This window comes from Eupeodes corollae, chromosome 1 (assembly GCF_945859685.1).
Source record: "Eupeodes corollae chromosome 1, idEupCoro1.1, whole genome shotgun sequence".
Lineage (NCBI taxonomy): Eukaryota > Metazoa > Arthropoda > Insecta > Diptera > Syrphidae > Eupeodes > Eupeodes corollae.
Window position 1 is genome coordinate 16,394,884 of NC_079147.1, and position 26,726 is coordinate 16,421,609.

The 26,726-nt window shown below is 35.4% G+C and overlaps 1 protein-coding gene across 4 annotated transcripts in view; it reads right to left on the bottom strand.

Moving 5' to 3' along the window:
- The window catches only part of LOC129943486 (integrator complex subunit 11), a 58,556-nt gene that overhangs the window by 18,378 nt on the left and 13,452 nt on the right, over positions 1-26,726 (bottom strand). For 2 of the 4 annotated variants that reach the window (XM_056052981.1, XM_056052979.1), the window contains exon 2: positions 10,067-11,044. In XM_056052981.1, the coding sequence (XP_055908956.1) occupies positions 10,067-11,044 (978 nt within the window). Of the gene's footprint in view, positions 1-2,413; positions 3,085-10,066; positions 11,045-14,116; positions 14,843-14,904; positions 15,880-26,726 lie in introns of those variants that run through there. The other 2 variants (XM_056052980.1, XM_056052983.1) reach the window with 2 other exon arrangements.

Sequence of the window (26,726 nt, forward strand, 5' to 3'; positions counted from 1 at the left end):
GCATCAAAAGTAAAAAAAATTATATCTATTTTTCGAATTATCTAATTTTTGATTTTTTTTATGTCAATAAAGTGAACTATACTTACATAGTACTTTCATACAAATGTTTTGTCAATAAAGTGAACTATTATTGGATGGATTAACCTGGGATTTTTTTTTATATAATTTAGACCTTTATCTAGGTGCCAACATTAAAAAGTAAGTGTTTCTTCAACAAGCCACTTCAGAAATAAATATTTAAAAATGTATAGCTTGTGACCGCCGCCGGAGGGTCACATGGCCTCTCAGGAGTTAAAAAATGTGATCGAAAGCGGGTCACATGGCAGCGAACGTGTTAATATTGTTTCCTCATTTTAATTGAATTTGCCCCTCACATACTTCCTCTGAAAATATGGGATGTCGTATTGAACGAAGCCACTCGTAAGCTCCTGCAAAGATTGAATCTCCACAGACTACCTTGGTCCGGCGTACTGCAGGAGTTTGGTAAATATCTGTTTGGCAATTTTTACATCCCTAATCATATTCGTTTGCATTAACATTTCAACATATGCCGGTTTTGTAACCCAGGAGATTAGCCTGTCGCTTGCGTAGGGCTCGAATTTTCTCTAAATGGGAAATATTTTCGAGGTTTTTCTCAAATTGTCCAGACGCCTTCCGGTTGCTGGCTTGCCAGATATTCCACTGCTTTGTTCGATCGGGGCAGTATTTGAGAAAACTTTTTACCATTTGTGGCTGGAGCGATACTCGCCAAGGACCATTTGTTGGGTGGGTCCACGGCCATGGACTCCAACAGGTTGGATGGGAAATCTCGAACCATGTTAAAGTTTGTGATATTGTGCACGAAGTTGTTCACAGAAACTTTCACTTTGTTATTGAAATGGGCTTGCTCCTTGCCCAGGTTCAACAGAACATCCTTCAGGATGTCATTGACTTTTACCGATAAGTTCAATTCATTCAATTTTAACTCCAACAAGTATTTAGTAGTACCCGTGGCATGATGGTTTGTGCGTTGGACTGTCATGCAAGGGGTCTTGGGTTCAATCCCTGCCTGTGCCACCTTAATTTATAAAAATTAATTTTCGCGTGTACTGCCTCTTGCGAGGAATTGACAAATCCTTCAAGAGTAATTCTTGTCATGAAAAAGTGCTTTCTATAACTAGCCGTTCGGATTCGGCCTTAAATTGTAGGTCCTTTCCATTCCTGACAACATTACTCGCACACAGGAATGGTTGAGAGTTGTAAGTCACTAGGCCCTGCTGTTCAGGAAAATGAGTTTCCTTTCGGAAGAAAGAAAAATACATTTGTAGAGAAAAATAAACGTGCAATTACACTTTTTTTTGTATATAATTTTCATTTCTTATCAAAGGGAAACATCATCAAAAATCGATTCAAACATTTTTACGGATCGATTTCAATGAAAGCTATAACTGGCCTTTATTGTTAACAGTCGTTAACTATTGTTCTTAGCTAGGCTATAACAAAAGATATCGACAAGTATCCAAGAATGGAGAGGTTCAGGTTTATGTTGTAAAGGACTTTGCAATTCGCCGTATTCCTTGAACGCAAAATTCAGAAGACATTAACTTCAACAAACTTGGAACTCTACTTTACTAACATTTACCTGCAGTTGGTCTTGCAAAAAGTACTAAACACATTATTGTTTACAAAACAAACTCATTGGACATAGTCTTAAGGTATAATGGGTTATACTTTGTATGGTAAAGAAATATTACTTATTGTTATTCCTCTTTAATTTTTTATATCCAACATTAAATAAATTACTGAGTCATAAGATTCAGCTTGATTTGATTGCACGACTTTTTAATAAAGTTGCCTTAATTGGAATGTGATTCTTTGAAACTTGCCTAACTTTCAAGACTGTTATGTCGTCTGAACCTGCCCAATTTCTGGTATATTTGGGCATGTGGCTATCTGACAGAAGAGCTAATTCGACATAAGGTTGAATATGAATGAATCCTAAATACCGAAAATTCAAAAGTGGAAAAAGGGAAGATTTTTGGAATTTTGAGATTTTAGTTTTCGAAAATATGGGCTTTCATTTTTGAATTTCTATTTCATATGGAAAATTAAAAAATGTATTCCAAGTTTTATTAACTTAACATTGTTTTAAAAAGGCTTCGGAAGCATAATTGTTTTATAGATTGAAATTTAACTTTTCTTAGGATTTATCAACCTTTTTAAATTGATTTTATCAGGGGACTATTTACCTACTACCCTAAAATTATCATTCAATATTCTTATAATATACAAAAATAAGAATTTTATTATGCTTTTACCTTAATATTGCCGAATTATTTTTAAAATTTTCACTTAATCTAGAACAGCAACTTAATACGTTTATTATTATAAAAACATTCGAAAGATAGTTTTGAAAAGTTAGTAAAACATAATTTCTTGTTGTAGCATATTTGGTTATGTATTTTAGCGTATGAAACATTGTACATCAGCTTATATTTTTCAGAATGTATAAAATGTATGCAGCAATATCGTCGTCAATATTTTTCCACGTTAGTGACACAATTTTTTGCTTGGAATCGTTCTCATCTGTACTAACACTTATTTTAATAGTTTCAACTGATATTGTATTGTCTTCTTCCATCTTAATCGGCCAACCAGCAAGTTGCTTCTTTAGTATTTCGAAAATCTTTACTGCAATATTTTCTTCCATTTCTAAATCTTCAAATATTATTTTCGAATTGAAATTAAAATTTTTCATAGCATCACATATATCACTTAAGACATCAGTTAAATTCTGTAATAATATTCGTTGTTCCTTAAATACCATAATCGTATAACATCTGGAAGTACTTTTTCGTGTTTGAGGACTTGGAAAGCGATTTGCACATATCTCGGAAATCATTTTAGGTCGCGAAGGAAGTGAAATTGTATCAGATGGAAGTGTTAGGGGTGTTTTTATTGAAGTTATTTCACCAAAAGTCGGAATGAAGCATTTTATTTTGAATTTTGCAATTATTGCGTCTTGCATAGACTTGGAGAGTCTTGGTTTGTTTTGAGCTAAAAGTATGTTTTTCGGCTCGCACATTTCGACAAGTTCTAAAAGGCCTGAAAATTTTGAAATTTAAATAAAAAACAAGAAGTTTTGTGATTTGAGAATATTATCCTTCCCAAGCTTACAAAGTTACACATGGACGATATTAATGTCACAATAATCCGAAGCATTCTATGTACCACAAACAACAAAAACCACTAAGTTGTCACCATTATACTTGAATAGTCACTGTGATGTCCAAGCCTTACTACTTAAATGTTTCACTATTCTTGAAATCAGTGAATTAAAAAAACACACTGGCCTGAGTTTTTGATAATCTTCCTCAAGAGTAAGGAACGATTATCCAAAAGGGATAAAACCTTCACCAATTTCTAAAACGTTCTTACACGATTCACTTCCAATTCTTGCAAGTTGCACTAAGCAAACTTTTATTTTTGTAACTGGTCATATTCATATCTTATTTTACGAATTAATAAATATTGTACCATCAAACATTAAAATTATTTAATTAAAATAAGTCTAAATGAATTTTATTATAATATTGCTCTAGTAGCCAACTTAACCCAGAAAATAGCTCTTATAAGGAATAGTAAATTTAACATTCGACTCAAAGCCGAAGATATCGAAGTACGGGGATGCTCTTTATATCCAGGCTCACACTGTAATATTTCACTTTAAGTGGTTCTATTGTTCCAACATATCAACAAGACTATCAATAGAAAATAATTTTCCACGAAACACGAAGCTTTAAAACAAGGTTTTAAGTTGACTATGGATACACTGACTTTCCTAAAGCTTTTGACCAACTTAGCCAAGGAATTATTTTATTTTAACTTAAATCTCTTGGTTTTCCACTATTTTTCTTAGTTTGGATCAAATTATTTAGATTTAGAAATTGTCATTCTGAACCTTTTGTTGCTCAATCTGCGAAGCCATCTTGGCCTTTTTGTTCATCCTGTCTATTAGCGATGTATCGTCATGCCTACGCTGCCCCTTGATAGGAATTAAGTACTTCCTTCCGGCTTCGACAGATGTGTTCGTAGAGTAGTGTTCAACATACAAAATACAATGACGTTATTTTAAAACTCAAAGTAACTCTGATATCTTGACATAATTTCTTTTCAATTAACTTCAACTAACGTTTGCTATTTAAATTCTTTGTTTCTTTTTTTTTTTTTTGCTAATGAGCTCACGATTCAAATTTTATTTAATATTTTTCACAGCACCATCTGTTGTGCGCGAAGATCTTCACATGCAGTGGGTAACAGGCTGATAGATCCAGCGAATCTAAAAACAATTATACGGTTGTAACGCCAAATTCAACTAAGTTATCGTCTACATTAACCTTACATATTAAAACTTAATATTCTATAACTATCCCACTTTAAATTTGAATTTTCCAAGTAACCCCGCATTTTCTAAGTAACAGTTTCTAAGGTTATCTTGTTCCACTTTTCCAGATTAGCTTTATTAAGGTAATTTTTACTGAAAATTTGATGCTTCCTCATGTTCCTGTCAAGCAATGCCCACAGATTTTTGAAGACATTGATATTCGGTGACAGTGATGTCAACCAAGATTGCACAATACCTGCTTCGGATCTTTGCCTTGGTAGTATCGAAATCAAGTCCCAGCTTCTCCGCTTTCGATTAAATTTTTGTGCAGTTTTGTGCATGTATTGTATAACCAACTCCTACACTGTGTAGGGTTAAAGTTTTCTTTTATGAGCTATTAATTAGGCTTACGCAACACTTAAGAAACCCCATTAAAACCAAAATTATTAAATTCTGAGAAAATAACAGAGTTTCAGAAGTTAGAGTCCCTACTCCACCATTACGGTCATATTTATGAAGCACACGGCATATTGTTTGGGCACTGCATGACTGATAACAATGGGTTTTCGGGACTTGTGAAATTACCTTGTGTTCATCTCCTGGAGTAAATATTTTATGCGGCGCACTTTGCCCTTTGTCTTCAAAACGATGTCCATGGACAAATTTATTTATGATATGCTGCATTGTTGACGGACTCGTGTTGAAGGCAAAAGTAATAAATATCGTAAAAACAATAAGGACAATTATTTAAAAAAATGTCACCCTAAAAAGCTTAACATATTACGGTTAACGCTAATAAAATTAGCTGGATCAAATAAACTACAATATTAAATTTGGCTGTTACAAAGCTTTACATACTTTAGTTTTACTTCTATTTCATTGTTAACATATTATGACTTATGATATATATAACGAGCTTTAAATTTTCTAATTTGAACTTGATCATTTCCCTTCTTTTTCTTATTTCTTTCAGCTTCAATTTTCAAAATAGAAAACAAGAACTAAAAAAATAAATACATATATTAAAGTGACGTTTCTGGTACCAACCAAACTTGTCAGAAAATACAATAATTACAAGAGGCTGAATGCGACCTACACTGATAACTACCCATCCCGTGTCGACAAAATTTAAATAACAATATTCTGTGTTAGATAAATAATTTGAAGTCAATAACGTCATTTATTTACGAGATATCGAGAATCAACATCCTACTATTTTTTGTAGATTTAAATTTTTATAAAAGCAACTGATCGCGGATTTTTATACAAGCTGCTGAATGTCGAACATAATATTTTCTATAAGATGTAATTAGTTCGAAGCCAATATCTACGATTTATACGATACTTACATAAGTCAAAAAACAGTTTTACGAGTAGGCAAGCAGAAATTGAAGTGCAAAAGTGATATAGATGTGAATGAACTAAACTTAAAATTCTTATCGATTCCAGATACTAATATCACCTATGTAAATAGAGTCCCGTTTAATAGCACTGTTGATACCACTGAAACACCGTTTTTCTTTGAAAGAATAGAAAGTACGAATGTCGTGGAAAGCTTTTTATCCATAAACTCTAATGCAGTTGGTATAGATGGAATACACCCGGTTTTTATGAAAGCTATACTACCTTTTTTGCTTCCGTATATAACTCACATTATCAATACAATCTTTTTGACCTGTGATTTTCCTTGTCAGTGGAAAAATGCAAAAATTATTCCAATACCTAAAAACTCATCGGGTGAGGAATTTAGGCCGATATCAATTCTTCCCTTTTTGTCAAAAATTTGCGAACGAATTATGCATAAGCAAGTTAATGATTACCTCGTACGTAATGATCTTCTCGTCTCAGTTCAGTCTGGTTTTCGTGCCAAACATAGCTGTACCACAGCAATTTTCAAAGTAGTTGAAGACATTAGAGCGCAACTAGATGAAGACCAGGTTACTTTTCTTGTCTTACTGGACTTCTCCAAGGCATTTGATATGGTTGACCACTCTATTCTTATTGATAAGATGAGCCACCGTTTCAATATGTCTTCTTCTGCTGTAAAATTGGTTTCATCTTATCTTAGTGATAGAAAACAGGCTGTCTTCTTAGAGACTGCCTTATCAAATGTTTGTCCTGTGTTACGGGGCGTTCCACAAGGATCGATTTTGGGCCCTCTGTTATTTTCTATGTACATAAATGACATACAACATACAATCTTAAATTCATCGAAACATTTTTATGCTGATGATATTCAAATATATAAAAGCTGCCCTCTTGGGCTCATAGAAAACTGTTCCAATGATCTGAACGATGATCTCCAAAGAATTATGAGGTGGTCGGTAAACAATGGTCTCTCGCTCAATCCGAAGAAATGTAAATGTCTTGTTATCTCGAAAAAGAAGCTAGATCTGTCTTATTTTCCCTCAATTATGCTTGGTTCTTCAAAAATTGAATTCGTGGATAAGTCAAAGAACTTAGGGTTGGTATTCAACCGAACTTTGACATGGAATGACCATGTTAATGAAGTTGTGGGTAAAACATATGGGGTTCTTCGAACTTTATGGACAGCTCAAAAGTTTACACCACCAAAGACAAGATTAGTTCTCGTTAAGACTTTGGTTATACCAGTTCTCGTATATGGTTGTGAAATATTTTATAACTGTGATACTGAAAGCAAAAGAAAACTTTCAAGTAGCATTCAATAGTGCTCTGAGCTATGTATACAATCTGAGGAGATTCGACCATATTTCACATTTGGAAAAAAATGTATTAGGCATGTCATTTTTTAATTATATGAAGTTTCGTACCATGTGTTTGTTATTTTCAATTCTAAAAACTATGCAGCCGTCATATCTTTTTGATAAAATCCGGCTTTCGACATCCAACAGATCTGCTTGTTTAATTTTACCACATTACACCTGCCTTACATCCGAGAAACAACTCTTTATCTCAGCTATACGCCTTTGGAATACAATTCCGCGAAACTTGAGAGAACTAAGTGACAAGCAACAATTTAGTGACGAGTTAAGACTGTATTTTATTAACCAAAGCAACAAGCTAACTTTCACCCCCAAACCCGCTCCCATTCACCCTTATCAAGCAACTTCAACTTTAACTTTTGTATGCTTGGAATAACGTAATGTTACTATGATTAATTTGTTTTATGTTTTATTTATTTTTCTTTTTTTATTATTATTTTGTAAGCATATAATTATTTTTTGTTATATTGTAAAGCTTTGTAATTTAAATATTTTTAATTTTCACAAATTTATAAGTGTACTCTTACTGTGAATTGGAATATAATAATAAATAATAATAACTTTTAGTATTGTTTTTGTTAGGTTTTTAATTTTTGTAAAAAAAATTCAATTCGCTTATTCTCAAAATTAATATGTAATTCAAGTCGCATATTGATTCGTGAGATATTTTGGGTTAACCAATGTTTGTTGAGAGTCTTTTCTGCATTATTATCTATAACAAAATTTATTTAAAATCGATATCTCTACTGGACGTACGAAGGTACGAACGTACGTACAGACTTACGCACAGACATCTGTCAATGTCAACATTTTCAATTTGACAAATTAGACCGATTACTATGGGAGGTTAATTAATAAAATAACTTAATGTTAACAATATTTGGTGTATGTTAAAATAATATTTCTTTTCCGAGATACTTTAGTCGAGAACCAATAATTTAAACTTGCTTTTTTTAGTGATCAATCCCATTTTTCTGATATGATTTGGAGTCAACCAATTTCTTCACTTTTTTTTTAAATTATGAAACCATAACTTTAAGTTTAAATAGAATATCTAATTAATGCCAGTCATACTAAAGTCCCAGTCTTGCATTACCAGATTTTGAACAGCATCCATTGTTTCGTACACAACAACTGATTTTGGATAACTTTCACGAGCTTTATAACTAAACTGCCGCTCATCTGAATAGGTTCAGAAATATTTTCACCTCACTGTTGAAAGAGCATCATTTTGTGCTTGTTTTGGGAGAAAGAAATGTGTCTTAAAGTTAGTAACACTAAATGTATCCATAAAATAACCATTTTTTTGGTTCATCTGAATAGGTTCAACAGAAAAAATTGCAGTTTGCGTTGAGTTGCGTGTTAATTGTAATCGAAATTTTATATGTCAATAAGGTTCGCGGAAAATCTTTAAGCGAGGAAGAAAAAGGCAAAATAAACGTATTTCAGCTCCGGGAATCGGTCCTAAGCCAACGACTATAGCGAAGAAAATTAAAAGAAGTCAAATCTGCGAAATATCCAAAATTATGAAAAAAACATGAAAGGATGAACTTATATAACTACATCAATGTCTGATAAACGTGCTATCATCAGGGCAGTTTCTAATTCTCATGATTCCGCGTAAAAAATAAAAACCGATGTCAATTGTAGTTTAGCTACGGTAAAACGCGTTATTAAAAGTGCTTCTCATTTGGAAAGAAAACAAAAAAACAACACTTAACGAATCCAGAAAACAAATTCGTCTCCAATTCTGTAAGAAATACCTGTTGTGTAAGTCAGAGTGGCAAAAAGTGATTATTTCAGATGAGAAAAAGTTTAATTTCAGAGGGCCATGACGGCTATAATTATTACTTTCATGACCTTCGAAAAGAGGAGTATTATGCATAGCTGTGAAGGCAGTGTTATGGTTTGGGTATTTCCTTCTACGGAGCCTTGGAGCTCCAATTTGTTACATCGAGAATGAACGCAAATTTTTATAAAGGTGTGCTAGAAAAAGCCTTCCCACAGATCTCTGACCTTTTTCGGAACAATATCTTGGACATTCCAACATAATAATGCACTTATCCTGACCTTAGCATAATAGATAATGTGTGGGAACTTCTCTCACGTAAAGTATACGAGTCAGGGAGGTAATTCGAAGACAAAAAGTCATTAATCGCAGCCATTAAGAAAACCTGGTTAGAAATTTCGCGTTTGTTTTATTCCATTTCATCAGTTGAACCTATTCAGATGAGCAGCAGGATAGAATAGTGTTATAAGATGGACCTGCACTTCAAACATGGATCTAAGCTGGTTTATGCATTCTTTTATAATCCATATCGAAAATCGTTTAAAACAACTTCATGAAGGCACAACTTTTAATCGCGCTCAAATACCAAAATAGTTTGAGAATAGTAAATCTCGAAAACGACAAACTTTTCAACACCAATTTCAAAAACCCCAACATTTGAATTTTATCAAGGCCGGAAATGTAAAGAGCAACCCCCGTATCAAAAAAGACGAACTTCGTAGTTGTGAACATACTAAATTTTTTCTTTCAAGTTCATTCTCTATTCGTATTAAGGGCCTTTAACTTCATAATTTTCAACATCACTGAATAGTCAATGACAAAATTTATAAATATTGCCCTTTAAATTTTAATTTAGTGAGAACATTAATTTAACAGAATACTTAAAATTTAATATGGTGAGTTTAATCTTACTTAAATACTATAAACTCTCGATATTTTAATTTAGTTTGTTGTCCAATTTATACACCGTTTAATACTTTTAAACACGGATACATATTAAAATAAGATTTAAATGGAAAACAATGTTTTAATCACCATGCGAATATTATGAATTTCACCAATAGTACAACAACAATGATGAAGCACACACAAAACCCAATGAAAAGCGAACACGGATGATTTCTTCCATAAATATACACAACCACATCACAATGTAAGTAAAGAACTCACCATTCAAATCAGCAACAGCATCAAAATCCATCTGCTCCACTTGCAATAGTACTTTGATAATCTCATTATTTCGAAATTGAATTTCCCTTGCACCTGACATAATCTTATGACCCAATGTTCCCTTTTCACAAATATCCGGCAGTATTAACAAATTCTTCTCATCATGTGCCCATTCTTTGAATATTTGCATCGACAAACCCGCCTGCAGCATACCATTTGTCGCCAACACCACCATTGGCTCCGGGTCATCAGTGTAACTCCGATGAAACGATTTGATGTGTTTAAATTCAAAAGCCTCCCCCTCGGGATTAGATTTGTGCATTTGTTGATTGGTCCAACTGATAAACATTTTATAATATGAATTTGTTCGCTCTGTCAAACTTTCTGTGGCAAAGTATATGGGGTAGGTCAGATTCATTTTCTGCCAATATTGGTCCAAAATCAGACAGAGTTCCTGAGCTCGACCCAATATGAAAATCGGTATGAGAACCTTACCCCCTCTCGACAGACAGTCGTGTACATATTTGAGGAAATCTTCATCGCTGCATCGTTTTTTTGTGGGATTTGTGGTGGCATAATGACTTTCGGTTATGAGTACATCTGGTTGACATTTGTCGATCCAGGCAGCACCCAGATGCCGGTCGGGATTCATATTGAAGTCACCAGTGTAGACGACCGATTGGGATCCAACTTTTATCCAGAACATTGCTGCACCTAATACATGACCGGCATAGTAGGCTTTGATTTCCAGCTCATTGTCAACCATAATACTCTGATGCAGATCGACGGCGGTTATTTTCTTTATGCAGTTTTTGACTGCTTGTGTTGAACAATAATTTGTGTTTCCTTTATTTTGGAGGTTTAGTTTACGTAATTCTTCATAGAGAATTGGCACGAGGGCTTTTGTTGGGCGGGTCATGTAAATTGGACCGTTAAAACCAATAACTTCTGACATGTATGGCAGGGCTCCACAATGTTCTAAAATGAAGGGTAAATGTTATATATTTTTTTTTAAACAAAAATTATTCTATTATGGTACTGACAAAGACCGTGTTATAATTGAATAATACCAATTAAGGTGCTGAAATAAGGGTTTAGATCTTGAGTACTTTCCAAAAGGTTTTTTTTAAAGAAGATTGGCATATCCTAAAACTTATCAAGACACACAAAACTTAGAACCTAACTTGCAAGAGGTTGAAATATAAAAGAACAGCCATGAACTCCAACACATGTGATTACTTTCTTACTTACTTAAGATGGCGCTACAGTCCGAGCGGGCCTGGGCCTCAACTAACATGCGTCTCCAGCCAGCTCGTTCTCCAGTTTCGCACGCCAAGTTGGTTGAAGTCCTCTCCCACCTGGGTGCGCCACCTGAGTCACGGTCTTCCTCTACTGCGCCGTCCCTCGGGATTGGATTCGAAGACTTTCCGGGCTGGAGCGTTGATGTCCATCCGCTCTACATGATCTAGCCATCTAAGCCGTTGGACTTTGATTCTGCTAACTAGGTCAGTGTCGCTGTACAGCCCGTACAGTTCGTCGTTATATCTTCTCCTCCATTCTCCATCTATGCGTACGGGACCATCCCGGAGAATTTTTCTCTCGAAGCATCGTAAGACGTTCTCATCTTTCTTTGACAGGGTCCAGGCCTCAGCACCATAAATGAGAACCGGGATGATGAGTGTCTTATAGATGTTCGAGAGAAGACTTTACTTCTCAATTGCCTTCTAAGTCCAAAGAATGAGCGATTTACAAGAGTTATTCTTCGTTTGGTTTCAGCGCTGGTGTCGTTGTCTGTGTTTAAAGCAGTGCCTAGGTAGACAAAGTCCTTAACTACCTCAAAGTTATAGCTATCCATGGTGACGTTTTGTCCAAGACGTCGTCGTTCAGTGTCCTTTTTTGATGACAGCATATACTTGGTCTTGCCCTCATTGACCACTAAACCCATCTTGTCTAAAACCTTTTTTGACATCAAATGAATCGGTAAGATTTTTTCCGACCTTGATAGAGCAGCGTGCATTCTCCATCGTCATTCTGCACAAACGGATAAGTTTGACAGGGATGCAAAAACTAGACATTCTCTGTAGAGCTCTTCCCTATGGATGCTGTCGTATGCGGCTTTAAAATCTATAAAGAGATGGTGGGTATTGATTTGAAGCTCCTGGGTTTTTTCCAAGATCTGCCGTAGTGTGAATATTTGGTCGATAGAGGACTTTCCTGTTTTGAAGCCACGCTGATAAAGACCTATCAAGTTGTTGACGAGCGGCTTCAGTCGTTCACATAATACGACAGAAAGGATCTAATATGCAAAGTTAAGGAGACTGATGCCTCTGTAGTTGGCGGAATTTATAGGGTCTCCTTTTTTATGTATCGGGCAAACTATGCTGAGATTCCACTCATGGGGCATGCTTTCTTCCGACCATATTTTGCAGATGAGTTGGTGCATGATCCCTACCAAGTCATCGCCTGCTGCTTTGAATAGTTCGCCAGCGATGCCGTCAGCCGCAGCAGCTTTGTTTGACTTCAGTTTAGATAAAGATATCTTCACTTCGTCGAGGTCGGGTAGGAGCAATTGTTGATCTGCGTTGCCGAGGGTGAGTGGTTCTATCTCACTTACAGAGGAATTACCTTCGTCATCGCCGTTTTATAATTTGGAGAATTGGTCTTTCCGTATTCTCAACATAGACTGCTGTTCCTCTGATTGTCCTTAGAGGCTTCGGTTCGTGGCTTGTATCCATGGGAGTTTTTTTAAACTTTAGGTAAAATTTACGAACCTCATTCCTGTTGTGAAATCCCTCTATCTCCTCGATCGCGAGCTTCTCATGCTCTCTTTTTTTCCATCTAAGAGGCCGGTGTTCCTCTCTCCTCTTCTGCTCGTAGAGCAGCTCTGGTCCTCCTGTGCAACGCCGTTTTGTATGACTGTTGTTTCGCTGCGTGCGCTTGTCGGCATGGATGTCAATCTGGTTGACGGTTGATTGATCAGGAGATTTCCATGTCCCCTTGTGGATATTGAGATGTGTGAACTGCGTACTAGCTACCAGAACGTCTCGCCACGCAGCGAAATCGATCAGCCTGAATCCGTTGTCGTTGGCATTAAAATCTCCTAAGACAATTTGAATGTCATAGCCAGGGCACTGCTCATAAGTCTTGCCCGAGAGCTCGAAGAATATGTCTTTGGTCTCTTTATCTTTCTCCTATGTTGGGGCATGCGCGTATATTAGGCTTATGTTGGCGAATTCAGCCTTGATGCGGACTGTCGTGATATGCTCGCTCACACTGTTGAAACTTAAGACTTTTTGCCTTAGTATAGTTCCAACAACAAATCCACACCCAAATAGACGCTGCCTTTGTTCTCGGTAGCAGTCGCCGAAGTATATATCACAGTCTTTTAGTTTGCGTTTGCCCGGTCTATTCCATCGCACTTCTTGCATGGCGGTAATATCTGCCTTGCAGCAGTTTAGGGCTTCTGCTAGTTGTTCGGCTGCACGTAGTCTGTTAAGGGACCTAACTTTCCACGTACAGATCCCAAGTTCGTTGTCCTTATTTCGTTTGCGTGGGTTGTCAAAAGTGAACCCGTCCGTATCCGAGGCTTGTTGGTGCTTCACAGATAAAGGTATTTTTTACGTGGCCAGGAAGTCAACCCGACGGCACAACCCACAACTTAGAGGACCAGATCCTTAGAATAACTCCAACGACGGGGAGCCGGATAAACCGCTCTTACAGGCCTGGGCTCTGAATAAGTCGTAGAAGCCCTATAAGGTGTTCACTAAGTTGTTCAACCTTACTGGAACTGTAGACGCCACCGTTGATTCCATCTCAAGAATTCGTCCGCTTCCGTCTGGATAAGGAGAGGTGCCTCATGAAAATACCTTTACAATTAGTTAACAAAAAAATACACTTAAAGCCACTACTTTAGGGAATCTCGAAAAATTTGGGAACACAATTTAAGTATTTCAGAAATGTAGCACTTGCTCAGAACTCAATGATAAGCTACTAAGCTTTATGTACCGAGAACCTGCTCCGACCAAAAATCTTAATTAAAATAAAAAGAAATTTCAATTTTTAACAGTTTTATAGTATCATCATTTTCACAGTATATTCAATATAAAATATCGGTAAATATATCAAAATTAATTGAGAGTAAAAAAAAAGAATATGATTTTTAATCAAAATTTTATTCAATATTCTGCAATAATTGAAGAATATAAGAACCAAGATCTTCGTCTTGATTTGTCCATGAGACCGAAACTATTTTCTGTGACTGATCAGTTTCGTTTTCATCTACTTGCACTTCAACACTCTCGACGGTTATAATGCAATTTTCCTGGAATGTAACCGTCCAATCGGTAAGCTTCTCCTGAAGAGTGGAAAATAATTTTTCTGCTGTCCTTAGTTTTGGTCCTGCATCATCCAGTTTAACTTTTGAAGTGAATTTCATGACGTGCCGACTGATCGATTGTTCCTTCAGACCCTCGGTAAGATTCATTAATAGTATTTTGTTTTCTTTCATGACAAGAACTCCGTGGACAAGACGACGTCTCTTTGGATCTGGCGGTTGAGCATTGTACATTTTAGTCTCGGCTTTTAGCAGCGACAGAGATGCATCGACTGGAATTTTCACCGGGGTGTTAATTATACAAGTTTCACCATTGGCCGGCATGAAACAGTCGATTTTGAATTCTTCCTTGATCTTTTCTAACAAAAATTTCATTCGGTCTGCTTCTCCATGCACCAGAAGCACGTTTTTGGGTTCGCAATTTTGAATGAGTTGCATTATACCTGAAATGAGTTCATTCCATCGTTATAGTGTTCCCTTAACCAAAAAGAAAAATAAAACTTACCTTTTGCATCTGCATGAGCACTGAAACTCATGTACTCTACAGACATCTTCACATCCACCATTTGTCGGTTTTCGAACTCAATTTTCTTCGCCCCTGCTAGGACCTTATGTCCGACTGTTCCCTGTACACAGTAACCGGGCATTATCACCATGTTGTTCTCATTCGGAGCCCACTTCTTGAATATCTGAAGCGAGAGTCCTGCGTGCAACATGCCGGGTGTTGCAAACACAACCATTGCCCCTGGGTTGTCAATGTATCCCTTGTCAAAGGCTTTAATGTGCTTGAATTCGAACATGTTGCGTTGCACGAAAGTCTTTCGAATCTTCTGATTGGTCCATGTGATAAACATTTTATAGTAAGTATTGGCCTTCTCTGTTAGACCCAGCGCAAAATAAATTGGATATTTTAGATTCATTCGTTCCCAGTATGTCTCTAAGAGAATACATAACTCTTGAGCTCTTCCCAAAGCAAATACGGGAATCAGAACTTTTCCACCCCTTGCGACACATTCATGAACTTTCTTCAGAAAATCTCTCTCCCTGCATCGTTTGGAATCACGGATTGTTGTGGCATATGTGCTTTCTGTTATCAGTAAGTCGGGACGACATTTATCAATCCATGCAGCACCCAAATGCCGATCGGGAGTCATATTGTAATCTCCAGTATAAACAACCGATTGCGAACCAACTTTTATCCAAAACATAGCTGCACCCAACACGTGTCCAGCATAATAGGCTTTGATTTCGAGATCATAGTCCACCATAACACTCTGATGGAGAGTGACGGCAGTCACCTTCTTCATGCAGTCCTTGATATTTTGAGTTGTGAAGAAATTTGATTCGCCTTTGCGTTCCACTGCAACTTTACGCATGTCTTCGAGAAGAATTGGAGCAATAGCTTTTGTTGGATGTGTCATGTAAATCGGACCCATGTATCCGACTATTTCCGACATGTACGGCAAAGCTCCACAATGATCTAGAAGGGTACAAAAGAAATAAAAAATATTGTTGTAAACTTATGTTAAGGACCGAAAACTCACAAAAAGGATAAATGGTTGTCAGTTCAGCGTTCAAAAATATTTTACTATATTTCACTTCACTTCAACACACTACGTAATATTTGAGGCAATATAAAAGAGTAATAAAGGAAAATATAACAAGCGATACACTTAAAAATATCATGCATAAATATAATATTGAAAAACACTCGGGTAAGGGTGAATCGAAAGTTGAATAGGGTAGGGAAATTAAGGTTAATTAATTTTACTAAAAGCTAACTTAAAGTCTATTTTTGTATTCACGAAAGTTTTAAGATTTGCAATTCTACAGTAGAAAGATATTTAATTTATTTTAAGAAATCAAATCCTTAAGCAGAAATGTTTCTTCTTTAGGCTTAAGCTTATATTGTTAATATATTAATATTTTAAATTCTTTACAAATTTCTTCCTGACGGGACCTGTGATAAGGCCAAATAAAATGTAATACTATTTTTTAAAGTTCATATTCCTAGTATTCTGGAATATGACTTCATTTTGCTTTGATGTAAGAACTAGACTTAAGTATTTTATTCATATTGTAGTTACTTATAAAGGACCTTTTCTTAAAGTTTATTTAATATTACCGTAATAAATTATGTTAAGCAATTTGACACCCGTTTTTAAGGGTATGGAATATCGTTTATTTTGTATCTTTGACCATAAGACGTTCCAGTTCTAATGTCCTTGATCTTTCTCTTTAATTCGCCTTTAATGTAGATTTTAAGTTATGTTAAAAACAAAGATTTATTTTAGGAGAGTATTTATATTCAGTTAATGTTTTACGTGAACTTTCATGTTGGTATGTGTTCTTTGGCATCATTGAAACCTCTGTTTTTCATTTTTATACTAGTTTAATATTTAAAATCACAACACGATTAAAATAACCTTTTTTCTAAATAGGAACTAGCTGTTTTATCAAAACGCGGCTATGTTTCGCTTTTATTTGTTGGGTATTAAGACCCTCTAAACTGCATCAACTATAGAGGCATCAGTATTCAATACCAAACTCGTCCAAACACTGCTCCATAAAGCTTACACATAACAGAACCTTACGATGCCAAACAAAGGCCATAGACAAGGTGGTGCGCTGCCATGCGATTTTTGTAACATCGTCCTTGAAATAATAGTACAAAGCTCCAACGTCACCACTAGAAAAACTATCTTTAAAAAGTCTGTCCAATTACTAGCGTATTCTCATGACATTGACATAATCGGTAGAACTCAGCATGATGTCAATGGGGCTTTGTGAGGCAGAGGCGGCAAAAATGGGTTTAACGTTAATGAGGGCAAATAAAGTCATCAAGAAAGGACCTACAACACCGACGTCTTGGTCAAAACGTCACCATCGACAGACGTAACTTTGAGGTAGTCAAGGACTTCGTCTACTTTAAACACAGAAAACAACACCAGCACTGAAATAAAAAAAAGAATAACTCTTGCTAACCGCTGTTTCTTTGGACTAAGAAAGCAATTGAGTAGCAAAACCCCTTTTTCGAGCGCCCAAAGTGTCGCTATATAAGACCCTTATCATCTTCGTCCTGCTATACGATGCAGATGAAAGCACCTTTCGTCGTTGCGAGAGAAAAGTCCTTCGCGTGAGCTACGGTCCCGTTTGCATAGAGAGGGAATGGAGGAGAAGATGGAACGACGAGCTGTACGGACTGTGCAGCGACGTAGACTTAACCAGAAGGGTAAAAGGCCAACGACTAAAATGGCTGGGTCAAGTAAAGCGTATGGAAACCAATGCACCGGCCCGGAAAGTCTTCGAATCTACACCAACAAAACAGCGCATTAGAGGAAGCCCGCGGATCAGGCCTCACAGGGTGAGGCCCTAGTTCACACAGGACTGTAGCGCCACCTTAAGTAAGTAAGTAAATAATTTCAATTTATATCCAATTGGTTTTTAATAAAATGAAGAAAATTATATTTTTTTCTTCTAATCTAAAATACTGAAGGAATTTTCATACCATTTTCCAGCTATAAATACATAAAAAAAGGATTGGTGGGTTATTTATTTTATATACAGTATCGGACGAAACCTTTTCAACTAGAAGTTAAACATGACAGTTTCTTTCAATATAGAAAATATTTATTCAAAAACTTAAATGAATATTGATTCATAACAAAAGCTGTGCATTTTAAATAAAAAATAAAGATATACTATTTTCAACATTATATTAAACTTTAACCCTTATTTTGAATGACTGATTTGCATCTCTTTTTTTTTTATAATAAACACACAATCAAGGGGATATTACTACCCTTATTATGAAGAGCCACAGTGTGAGCACTAGGAAGAGGAGAGAGGGTTTAAAAGGAGATGTCGGTGCACATTGGTTTTGAATTCCTGAATATTGCAATGACTAGGAAAGACAGAATGTGGTAAGGCATTCCATTTCGCGTAGTACGGCTAAAGAACGAATCTCAGTATTTGACAGTACGGCCGAAGTTGGGCTCGAGGGTATACTGATGAACATTCCTAGAAGCGCGAGTATTACGGTTGAACTGTTTAAGGGGAGGAATGCAGCTGGCTATTTCACAACAGCATAAGCCGTTAAAATAACGGTAAAAAAGGGTCAGACAAGAGACCTTACGACGATGTTCAAGCGAAGTAAATGAACTTATGATGATATTATCATCTATCAATTTAAATGCTCTACGTTCCATACTATCCAAGAGGCTTAAGTAAGTTCCAGGAGCACCAGCCCAGAGATGGGAATTATACTCAAGCTTTGGACGTATGTACATAAGTCTTGTAGATAACAGCCAGATCAGAAGGTTTGAAATATTTCTTGCTTCGCCTAAGGAAACCCAAACACCTTGCGGCATTTTTGGCGACATCGCGTATGTGATCAATTCACTCGGTATGGTTGGTGACACACATACCGAGAATATCGAGGTGTTCAGTCTCATTGATGCAAGTGCCATCTAAAGAAAAGGGCAAGGGGGGTATATCTCGCTTTAACGATACAAGACAGCATTGGGTTTTCGAAGCATTAAATTCCACGCGTTTTTTTAATCCCCATTGAACAATGCTGTTTAGGTCGGAATTAAATGAGTTTATCATATTTTGTCGTTGCAGTTCCACATCCGAAGAAGAGGGATGTGAATCTGAAAACGAGTATGAAAAGATAAGAGTACTATCTTCAGCGAAACAATGTATTGGATTAGAAGTTGCAGACAGGAGTACATTAATAAAAATGAGAAAGAGTGTTGGAAATAGAACAGAGCCCTGGGGCACACCAGCATTTATTTTATGGTTTTCAGACTTGAATCCATCCAATACTACTTGTATTGAACGATCCGAAAGGTAATTACTAATCCAATGAAGCAGGGATTGATGAAAACCGAAAGCACGTATTTTCGATAAGAGAGCCTGATGCTATTGAAATATCAAGTGCAATAATCTTACTTTCTCCAAAACGATGTAAAGATTTGCTCCACTGTTCGGTGAGATGAACCATAAGATCACCAGTGGACCTATTGCTACGAAAGCCGTATTGCCGGTCATTAAGAAGCTTTCGATCTTCAAGATATTTCTTGAGCTGATAATTAATCAGCGTTTCCATGACCTTGGAAAGAAGGGACTTAAGTGTAATCGGTCGGTAGTTAGAGGGTGAGAAAGATTCGCCTTTTTTGGGAATAGGCTGGACAAATGCCATTTTCCATCCGCTCGGAACGAGACCTGAGGAGTAGGACAAATGAAAAAGCTTACGCAGTGGTTTTGCCAGCGTTGAAGAACACCTCTTCAGAACAATAGCGGGGATACCATCCGGACCAGCGGATTTATGTGTGTTTAGATCTCTTAGGACTCTTGCCACAGTACGAGTGCGAAAAAAGATTGATCCCATAGAAACACTAACTCGTTCAAGTACAGGCGGAGTCATAACACTCACTGGCAGCGTAGAATTGGCGGCGAACTGCCTAGCAGCGAGATTAGCTTTCTCTAAAGAGCTAACAAAAGGAGTGTCATTGACAACGAGCGTAGGAACCGAAGAAGAGGAAGAATTGTTCATGTTTTTTAATGACCACAATTTTTACTGCCTTTGGGACATTACAGTATTTTTTGCCGTAACTCTTGGTCATTTGGTCCGTCGAATATGGGCGTTGAAATTAATTCAATTAAATTATGTATTGTTTTTGTAGAATTTCAATTTAAGCTGTCCTTATTTTCCCAAAAAAGTAATCCGGAATTTTAACGTTTTCCCTGTATTCACTTACCAATATAATTTGTTATTTAATATAATTTTAAAAATAACATACTTTTAATTTTTTTAAATACACACATTTTTTGATAAATGAAATGTTAAGTTTTTGAATAAATATTTTAAACATTTTATGAAACTGCCTTGTTTAACTTCTATTTGGAAATGTTTTTTTTTTGCTTATGTCTATCTTTTTAAAAAAAACAGCTTACTGTGCCCTTTGTTTGTTTTAAAAAATGATAACATTCATGGTAAAAACTGAAAATACAGTGAAATTGTTCAGATTTAATTATGTACGAGGTATGTTCAAAAAATACCCGGAATTTTCGTTTTTCAACAAAATATTTATTAATTCGTTTACATCAATGTGGTTCCCTTAAAAGTAGTCCCCCAGCGTTTTTTCCAATCTTCGAAGCACTCTCCGTATTCACTTTTTGATATGTCCTTGAGCATTCTCAGCGATTCGGCCTTTATTTCTTCAATCGAGGAAAAACGCCGTTCTTGCATGGGTCTCTTCAACTTTGGAAACAGGAAAAAGTCACACGGAGCCATATCTAGTGAATATGGAGCTTGGATCATGATTATTGTTTTTGGCCAAAAAATTACGAAAAAGCAACGACGAGTGAGCATGTGCGTTATCGTGGTGCAAAAGCCATTAATTGTTTTTGAATAAAACTGATCGTTTTTTTCGGATGGCTGCAAGCAAACGTGGCATAACTTCAAGGTAATACGCCTTTTTAATCGTACGACCTTGTGGTAAGAACTCTTAATGCACTATGCCATTATAATCGAAGAAAACAGTAAGAAAAACTTTAACATTTGATCGAACTTGACGTACTTTTTTCGTTGTTGACGTTGGATGCTTCCAGGTGGACGATTGTGCCTTGGTTTGATATCATAACCGTACATCAATGTTTCATCACCTGTTATGACCCTTTCAAGCAAACTTGGATCGTCGTTGACGTAATTTTATAGCTCCTGAGCGATGTTCATGCGACTGTTTTTTTGGTCAAACATTGTTTAAAAAAGCAAAAATCGCCGAGCTCATCAAAACACGTCTAACCTTAGCAACTGAAGCTGAAAATTGTATCATACTTTAGGGACATGTATACCAACACAATAGAAAACAAATTTTGACATCCGGACTCTCCAGACCCGCGAAATTTAAAAATACCGGGTACTTTTTGAACACACCTCGTATGTGTCTCAAATTCTTTTGTATTATTGTATGTTTGTAACGAATAAGCTTTAAAACTACTATAAGTGCTGTTTTCTATGTTTTTTAATAAATATACTAAACAAAACGAATATTTTTAGTCTGATTCAAAAACATTTGGCTTCTCTAATTTTTTCCAGGCTAAATTCGTATATTATTTGCTTATTTTAACATAAGTCTATAAGGAAGAGGCAGGAGCTAGGTCGAATTATAAAATTAAAAAAAAAAGAAATTCATTTTCTTATGAGTTGATTAACTGTTGTAATTCGTTTCAACTATTTTGTACGGTTTGTATTTCAAAGATTTCTGATCATTTTCTCAAACGTATTGGTTGATAAGGAGAATGAAATATTAACACAATTCACTATTTATTGTCTAATTGAAAATTTAAGGTCTTTGAAATGGTATTTTTAAATAAAGCCTTAGGTGCACATGAAGTAGTAATTATGAACGCCAATATAATGTTGTATAACTTTTCTACTTTTTGACGTTTTATTTTATTTAAATATTGTAATTGTTTACAGTAAGATTTAACATCTTATACAGTAGCTGTTAACTTATTTTACAAAAACGAACGATTGAGTTGAAAGCTACAGTAAGTTTTCGGCTGCTCGTGAAACTGCAGTTACAATAGACATTCACAACCATAAAATGTTGCAATTGTTTAAGCGCTAATAGACGTCAAAAAAAGTTCGCTCGGCAAAACATTTTTATTTGCATTTATATAATCACATTTAAAGACTCAAAGCGTGAAAAGTGATACTTTGGACCAGTTAAAAAATAAAAAAAAAACTAATTATTTGCGATAATTAAAGTTTAAATAGTTCTTTTAAAGAAAAATTAAAATCAAGTTTTTTTTTCATATTTTTTTTCCTTTGGTCTGATTGACAACGTATCCACACTCTTAAAAATTCTGATAAAATACTCTTAGTCCCATTTTTTTTTTGTGTTGGTATAATGAACCGTGACGCATTACGATCTGCGGGGAAACAGAAAACAATTACTCCCTCAACCTCTTTCGCATCGGCAGTACGCACTCCAACAAACACCACCAAACAAACGACACCCACATCCGTACTTAAAAGCATCAACTCAGACATGGACAAGTTGGTTCAGAGAAAAATTGATGATTTATTAAATCGCTTGACAAAAGATCTCCAAGACCTTCGGACCGATTTTCTCAAACAACTAACAACCATCGAAAACAACTTATTTGCTCTTATAACCGAAGCAAACACATCGGTGGATGCACTTAAAGACCGAGTTAAAATATTAGAATCACGCCTTGAATCAGAATCTCTCACTATCGTTAATGATAAAGTAACAGACCTACAAAAGAGATGTGACGTTTATGAACGAAGAGAAGTTTTCTCTGACGCCGTACTCCTCGGCATCCCAGAACTCCATAATGAAAACATCACATCTATATACAACAACATATGCAATGCCATCGAATGCACCCCTCCTCCCCTGAACACAGCTTTTAGAATCAAGATGAGAAACAAAAACCCTCTGCTAAAAATGCAGTATGTAATGAATTCAGACCGATCTCTATTCTCCCTTTCCTTTCTAAAGTTTGCGAAAGAGTAATGCAAAAACAATTAAACGAGCATATTAGGAGGAATAAACTGTTAGTTGACATTCAGTCGGGATTTCGACCCAAACACAGTTGCACTACTGCGCTTATGAAAGTGGTCGAAGATATCAGGAAAAGTCTTGACGACAACGATGTTACCTTTTTGGTCCTTCTAGACTTTTCGAAAGCCTTTGACATGGTCAATCATTCTCTTCTTCTAAGAAAACTACAGTTCTCCTTCAATCTGTCTTCTGATGCAATCAAACTAATTGCATCCTACTTAGGTGGCAGAATGCAAGCTGTGTATCTTGCTGGTAATTATTCAAGTTTCCTTCCTGTTCCCCGAGGTGTTCCCCAAGGATCCATACTGGCACCACTAATCTTCTCCCTATATATAAATGAAATCGCGTCCATCATTTCACAATCATCTAGGCACTTTTATGCCGATGACATCCAAATATACAAAAGCTGTTCACTCGGCCTAATTGAGAATTTCGTATTTACAATTAATGAAGAGCTTGGTTTGATTTTTGGTTGGTCAAATAGCAACGGCTTAAGTCTCAATCCCAATAAATGCAAATGTTTGGTAATTTCGCAAAAACCCTTGGATTTAACCTACTTCCCACCAATTACATTAAACAACATTGCACTAGAATTCGTAAGCACAGCTAAGAATTTAGGAATGTTCTTTAACCGAACGCTAACATGGAACAATCATATTTACTCTATTGTCGGGAAAACTTATGGAGTTCTCCGCACTCTTTGGACTTTCCAACAATACACCCCAATAAATACACGATTTATGCTGGCAAAAACCCTAATAATACCCGTACTTACTCAGGGTTGTGAAATTTTCCTAAACTGTGATTCGTTTTGTAAACAAAAACTAAAAGTCGCTTTCAATAGCACCATTCGTTATATCTACGGACTTAGAAAATATGATCATGTTTCGCACTTGAGTATGAGCCTTCTTGATATGTCATTTGAAAATTTCCTTCAATTTCGAACCCTTAAAATGCTTTATAATATAATTCAATCACGCGAACCAAATTATCTTTTCGAGATTCTTCGCTTCGCGGAATCAAACCGTGCGATATATTTAATGCTCCCTAGATTCACCTGCCTGACATCTGAACGACAATTCTTCATCGCCGCCATCCGAATCTGGAACTCACTCCCATCTTCTCTGAGAAAAATAAGTAGCATCAATCATTTTCACAACGAACTAATGGAATTTTTAAAACAACAAAGCAACTAACTTAACCTTTTATAGTCTATCTTTTTTTTTTCTATCTCTTTCTTTCTAAGCTTCAATTTCCTTATCTATTTCTTGCCATCTAGGTTTACATCTATTTATTATTAATATTATATTATCCTTTTCCATAATAAATTACTAAACATGTACAATAATTTTTTTTATATTCCATGTATTATATTATTCACAAAACTTGCACTATTTTAAAGGATTTATCTTACTATGTTAGTATATAAAAATACGTAATAAATGAAATGAAAACCAGGATAGGAATTACCAAGGTTTTAGCGAGAAGCAAAGACCAATTTGCCACTCTCTTCAGGTCTTCATTGACGCATAAAGCTCCATGTTCAATAAGGTCAATGGACAGTTGAAGTAATGCTGAACGTCATTAGCATATAAGTGAAAGCTGCAATTAACTAATGAAGATGGAAGTTCATTTACATATGCAGAAAATAAGAGAGGACCCAGTATGGAACCTTGTGGTACACCAGTGGCATTCGGCAACAAAATTGGCAGGGATTCACCAACTTGCACTGCTTGAATCCTATCAGTTAGATAAGACAAAATTAATTTATTTGCACTAGATTAACAATTAAAATTAACGGAATCGAAATCCTTCGAAAAATCCAAAAAAACTAGAAACGTAACCTCGTCTGTATCTAATGCTTTTTTTAATGTCATCAGTAAAGTTTAAAAACGCGGTAACACAGCTGTGTTTCTTCCGAAATCCAGATTGATAAGGGCTGAGCAGTGAGTTTGTAGATAAAAAGACGTTAATTTGCTTCTGAAGGATCCTTTCAAAAACTTTCGACAAAAATGGTAATACCGAAATAGGTCTAAATTCATCTTTTTTAGCGTTTTTGGGAAGTGGAGTGATTTTAGCAACTTTTCATGACTCAGGCTATATCGAGGACGGCAAAATAGTATTGAAAGCAAAAGTGATATATGGCAATATCATACACAGAAAGGTAGGATGTATATCGTCGAGCCTGACAGCTTTTGACTTAATAGAAAGAACACTAGGCTACATCAGCACTATCTACTGCAGAAAATTCAAAACCATGCTCATTACTGTCGCGTTGGTCAGAAATAGAAATTAAAGAAATTGAAGGCCAAATTTGTGGGACCTGTGGCGGAGAAAGAAAGAAGAAGAAATTAATTTTTCATAGAGTTTGTTGCCATAAATGTCCTCAACAACACTGTGTACTTTGAACAAGAATTTTTTATTGAAAAAAATTAAGAAAAAAAGAGAACAATTGAATAAGTTAAACCGCAAAGTTTGAAGGTTAATTTAAGTATAAGTTTATTACAAAGGTTAAAATAGAATATCCAATTATAACATATATCTTTGCGTTAACTTTAATTTGACATTGAATTCTTTTAAATTTTCGATAAGTTTAATTTTACATGCAAAGGTTGGCAATACTGTTTTTAAAGTTGAATTTACATTGCTTTTATTTAAATTTGATTAATTCTATTACTATTATTAATTTTATTATTTTATTAAATATTTCATGTATAATCGCACATTCTTCGCCCTCCAAGTTCTTGATTCCGGAGCCTTGTTCTGCAATCATCTGAACATGTCCCTTCTAGTTTCGCGTAGTACCACTATCTAATTTGAAATATAAACAAAGTGGAACAAATTAATAATGGAACAAATAGAATGACATAAAGTACAACAACAACAACAACATTATTGCACATAAACAATTCAACACTTCAATAGTGCAAACAGTTTACACATGAATGGAAAAGTTCCGTTATCCTTTTGCGACTATACTATGGACATGGTGCGTAAATTGATAACTGGTAACTGATCATTCCATCAATTAGTTATAGTTTTCTCTCGTACTCGTGTTCGTGTTGTTTACTTTCGTTCGTCGTCGCCGTGTGTTAAATTCTTTTGTTCATTTGTTTTGTTATTTTGTCTAATTTTAATAGTGTTTAATTGTTTTTTAGTATAATTTTGATAGTGTTTAATTGTTTTTGTTTATTTTAAAATATTAAAATAAAATTAATTTGTCGCGAGTGTTAATAGTGTTTACATGATATACATGATATTATTTATTGCTGATTGCTGGTCGCAGACGAATTGGGTAAGTGATTTTTTTTTTTTTTTATTATTTATTTATTTATTTTAAATTAATATATTTTATTTATTATTGCGGGCGGTTGTTTTTTTTTTTTTTTAATTAATTTAATAATTATTTCGGGCGATTAGGCGTGATTTTATTTTAATAATATGTGTATATTTAATATATTAAAATATGCATATGCCTCTTCGGGACTGTACCCCCTTTTTTGCTAAGGAAAGTACATACGCCGCGACCGAGTTGCATTATGTTTTAATGCTTCATACAACGGTACCTTAAGTTTTTATGTGCAATGAGTTGTTCTAAGTAAATTATATAATCTGTGGTGTGAAATATTTGTGCGTGGTGAAATTCATGTAAATATCAATGACGTAATTAATTCATTTTGTGTTATTTTATTTATTTGGATTATATTAGATTTTGACATCGCGAGTT